At 43.7% G+C, this 4,496-nt stretch overlaps 1 protein-coding gene across 1 annotated transcript; it reads left to right on the plus strand.

Annotated features, from left to right (window-relative positions):
• The first annotated feature begins 959 nt into the window (after positions 1-959).
• Ezhip (EZH inhibitory protein) lies at positions 960-2,567 on the plus strand. Its single transcript, XM_055603558.1, has 2 exons — positions 960-1,932; positions 2,221-2,567. The coding sequence occupies exons 1-2, from the start codon at positions 960-962 to the stop codon at positions 2,565-2,567; spliced, it is 1,320 nt and encodes a 439-aa protein (XP_055459533.1).
• The last annotated feature ends 1,929 nt before the right edge of the window (positions 2,568-4,496 follow it).

Below are 4,496 nucleotides of genomic sequence, written 5' to 3' on the forward strand. Positions count from 1 at the left end.
GCTATTTCTCCCACCCAGAGAAAATCTGTCACTTCTCATTTTGCTTTTACTTCTTTCTGCTTACTCAATTAGAAACACACATGCACACAGATCTGTTCAGGTGTTTAGAATTATATGCTGAAAGTCTGGGAATCTTTACCCTTCCCAGATTGCAGTCAACTTTCAACGGTTTCATTTACTGAGTTCGTATTAAACAGAGTCCTCATGCCTTACCTGATAGTTCTCTAGTTATCTATTTTTTAAAAAAAAATCTCTTACTGTTCTCACATTACAGGGAGCAAATATATACATACACCATTATGTTCAGTTTTGGCATGTCTTCCAAATAAATGAAAGAACTAATTTCTCAGCTACATAAGATCTCTGATTTAAATCTGTAAAGACTGGTTCGCTGTTAGAATATTGAAGCTCAATATGGTCATGAAAATCTATTACTGATAAAAGACCATTGGTTCTCGGCGTTGTCTCTTCAGTTGCTCTGCCACATACTGCGAACACAAGCTGCTGCCCCGTCAAGATTTTGTGCTTCATGAGGAAGCGCTTTCTACCTGTTCAGTTGTGCTCTAAATATATGTCTCAATTTATAAGCATTACACTTAATACATTGATTTTTTTTTCTCTTTTAGGGAGATATATACTAATTTTACTACAAGGAAGATATGGGCATAGAGCTTTTAAATCAGCATCACAAAGGAAGTTCTTTAAAAAATTATTTTCCTTGTGATTTGTGTAGCAGAATGATGGTTAGACCCTAAACCTAAAAAACAAAACAAAACAAAACAAAAAAAAAAAAAAAAAAAAAAAAAACACACCCCACCTGATTAAGATTGCATAAATTGACTCTAAACCTAACAAGACACCTGATTAAGATTGTATAAATTGGCCATTTCACTGAGCGAGGAGGAAGCCGAGAAGCCCTTTCTTCCAGCCAGTGAGGAGCTGTAGCTGGTTAAGCTGACATGGCGTCCTCTACACCCTCAAAGAAGCAGCAGAAGGGCAAAGTGTCAAGCTACATGAGGACCCGTAGAGACACCGCTGCGAGCCAAGGTAAAGATCCCCTTGCTTCAGCCCCGACTGGCGCCTCTGCGGCAGGAAACGCCATCTCTGTGGATGGTGAAAATCCGGGGACAGCTCCTCCAGGGCCCGACCCCCCCGGTAGCTCTGGCCCAGACACAGAATTGGGACATGCTAGGCCCGACGCGGGCAGCCAGCCCTCGAGAGGCGACAGCAGGGCCCCTGGGCAGAGAGAACACAGTAGAAAGAGGAAGCAGTCCATCCGGTGCCCAACTGCAGGAATACCGGGGCAGCTTCAGCTTCCGGAAGCTCCAGAGCCCCGTGCGCCTCAGCCTCCATCTTCTCCGATGTCTCGGCCAAACTGCCGCCTCCAGTCTGAACTTTCAGTGAGGGGCCAAGAAGCCCCAGGACCTGCCCTCAGGAGAACTGCCACCAAGTCAGGTCTTGTGGCTCCTCCTGCTCTTAAGGCCCTCGGCCTAGCTGTTAAGCCTGACTGTAGTCCTTACAGAAGGGCACCTCAGTCCAGCTCTCATGGCAGCGGCCACGTCTCCCCTGCTGGCGACAATCTCTGTCAGAAGGACACTCGGAGGGGTCCTGATGATGTCCTTTGCCATAGTGAAACTGAGTCGAGCTCTGATCCCAAGGCCAGTGTTGTCGGAAGCAGGGTTCTCCGCTCACGAGTTGTAGCATCTGTTCCTCATAGGAGAGCCTTGGAGGCCAGCCCTACTGTTCGTCCCGGTGCCACAGGTCGAAATTTGCACTCTCAAGCCGCTCAGCAGGATCCCGTTCTTCACAGCAGTAGGCTGAGGTCCAGGCCTGATAGGGGCAGCAGCCCTGCCACCGGACGCAAAGCCAGTAGTTCATCCAGGCCTGCCTCTAGCCATCGAAGCCATGAAGCAGTGACAAAGCCAGACTGTGGCCCTGCCCCTGCCCCTGCCCCTGCCCCTGCCCCTGCCCCTGCCCCTGCCCCTGCCCCTGCCCGCGCCCCCGCCCCCGCCCCCGCCCCTGCCCGCGCCCCTGCCCGCGCCCCTGCCCGCGCCCCCGCCCGCGCCCCCGCCCCCGTCCCCGCCCCTGCCCCTGTCCCTGTCCCTGTCCCTGTTTCTGATCCTGTCCCTGACCCTGTCCCGGACCTTGGCCCTGGTCCTCGTCCTCGCCCTAGCAGCCTGAGTGTAGCATACCCTTCCAGCTCTAGGCCTCCATTTCTAGAGAGATCCTTTAGAACAATCTCAAGATCTCCTCCAAGGCGGCCAGTCCGTATGCGGGCCTCTTCCCCTTCCCCTCCTAGTAGGCGTTACTCCTTTCCTGTCCTGTATAACGAAGGTCCCAGCTCTTCATCCTCCAGTGGGGAGTTCAATGGTTCAAGTCCGCATTCTTACTTCACTAGGTCACCTGGCGAGGGCTCCTATCCTCTGTTTGATGCCTTATGCTCTGGTTCTGGTCCTAGTCCAAATGCCGTTTGGCATGCCTTGATACCTGACCTAGATAATCTGTTCTCTTCCACTTCAGGAGAGTCAGAGGGAGAAGTAGAGGAAGTCCCTCACTCTACTAAATAGGAAGAAGTATAGGGGGGATGCCCTTAGCTCCCCTGCTCCCACCCACACTGTGACTATGTGTGTCCCAGATCCACAAAAGAACTCGGCATCTAGTCACAGTTTGCTGTGAGGTTTCTAGGATTTTTATCTATTCACCAGTTTTCTGCCAAGTTTTGAAGCCCCGTATCCCTCTCACCCCAACTATCCCGCAATTACAAAGCCTCTGATTCCTCTCAGCGCTCCCTTTATCTTTAAAACAGCTGGGTGGGTTGGTGTGGCCTCAGAGTTTAGTTTTCCAAGTTGAGTTTCTGTAATTAAGCACTTTAATAAAAGTTTTACGTTTTATTAAAAAAAAGATTGTACAAATTTACTAACAATAATGTATGTACTAATGTAGTGATTATTACTAATAGTTAATGATGTATTAATAATTAATAATATATAATTATGTAGCTCCTTATGCCCATTTGGTATTCCAGGAGTTAATAATCACCTCTTTTTACTTGTTGAGTTTATTTTTAATTATCCACCAGACTCATGGCAACAATATAATTCCCTCTTAATACATAATAACAATTTGGGAAGATAACACTTCTTTGTTCTTTCTCTCTTGAAAGCATTCCTCCTGAAGCTGTCTGTCCTCTTGATTTGCAGTGCTGTGGATGATCTCTGAACTTACCACACAAATGTCAGATTGGAATTTCTTTCCTCTCTCATGGGTCAGAGCCTCTGTATCCTGAAGCTCTTGCCTTTCACTTGATTTCATTTCTTCCTTCTTCTGAAGGAGTGATCATGACTCTTGACAAAGGATTCAGGGGAAAAACTTTTTGGTAAAACATATGTCTGATAAAATACTCTTTATTAAATCACAGTGCAGTTATTTATATAATTCTACTTTATCTACATTTCCTTCAGAATTGTGAAAGTATTTTTCATTAATTTCAAATTTTGGTGTTGCATTGCAAAATATTACCATCTTGATTCTTCATATCTCTATGGGTGTTTACTAGTCTTTTTATTTTACATAGAAAAAAAAGATAATTCGGGATGAAGAGATTGCTCAGCAATCAAAGTCTGGGCTCGCAACTATAAATATAAGAAAAAAGATAATTCTTAGGTAATTAGATAGTCCCCAATATTCTACAATGGCACTGCAATAAAATAATAAATTTGTTATGTTATTTGAACACTCCTTTTAAAACTTTTTTTTTTTTTTTTGTTTCTCAGAACAGATTTAAGATGGTCCTAGGACCTCTCCTACTTAATCACAACTATGTACTAGCAGATACCCATTTTAAACTTTGGCAATAATTCAGTATGCAGTTTGATGGTGCTCATAGGTGACCATTTGAAACTTACTTGGCATTTGCGCAGCTTTTTACATACCACCTCATTGTAGGTATTTAAATAGACATGTTCTTTCTTTCTAGCATCAAAAATCGATTCCACTATATCCTGGATATTTTCTTTCTCCTTTCAGAAATTGCCTATTTCTTCCAAGATTTCTGATTCCTTCTATTGATGATAGGAATAGAAACAAATCTGGATGGTAGATGAGTTCATTTCTTCTGGGATAGCATTATCTATAATGTATAGATAGATATCAAATAATAGACTCTCACTTATACATATCTATTTTTTTTTCAAATTTTTCCTAATTTCTGCGCTTGGAAATACATTCATCTTAAAGTTTCCAAATATGATCTACTGCCATGTGTGTGACCTCTACATCTATTTTCTTGTCACGTGTGATTCTACCAATCAAAATCTTCAAATTTCCACTTCCTAAGTGAAAACATGCTTTCTACTATCTACTCTTTTATTTAGCTGCTTAATTTCAGTAAATATATAGCAGTCAGAAAATGTTAGCCTATAGTTTCTTTTTTTTTGTATTTTATTTTTTTCTTATCAGTTACATTTTATTAACTCTATACCCCAGCCGTGTCCCGA

This window comes from Psammomys obesus, unplaced genomic scaffold (assembly GCF_907164565.1).
Source record: "Psammomys obesus unplaced genomic scaffold, mPsaObe1.curated_primary_1811, whole genome shotgun sequence".
Lineage (NCBI taxonomy): Eukaryota > Metazoa > Chordata > Mammalia > Rodentia > Muridae > Psammomys > Psammomys obesus.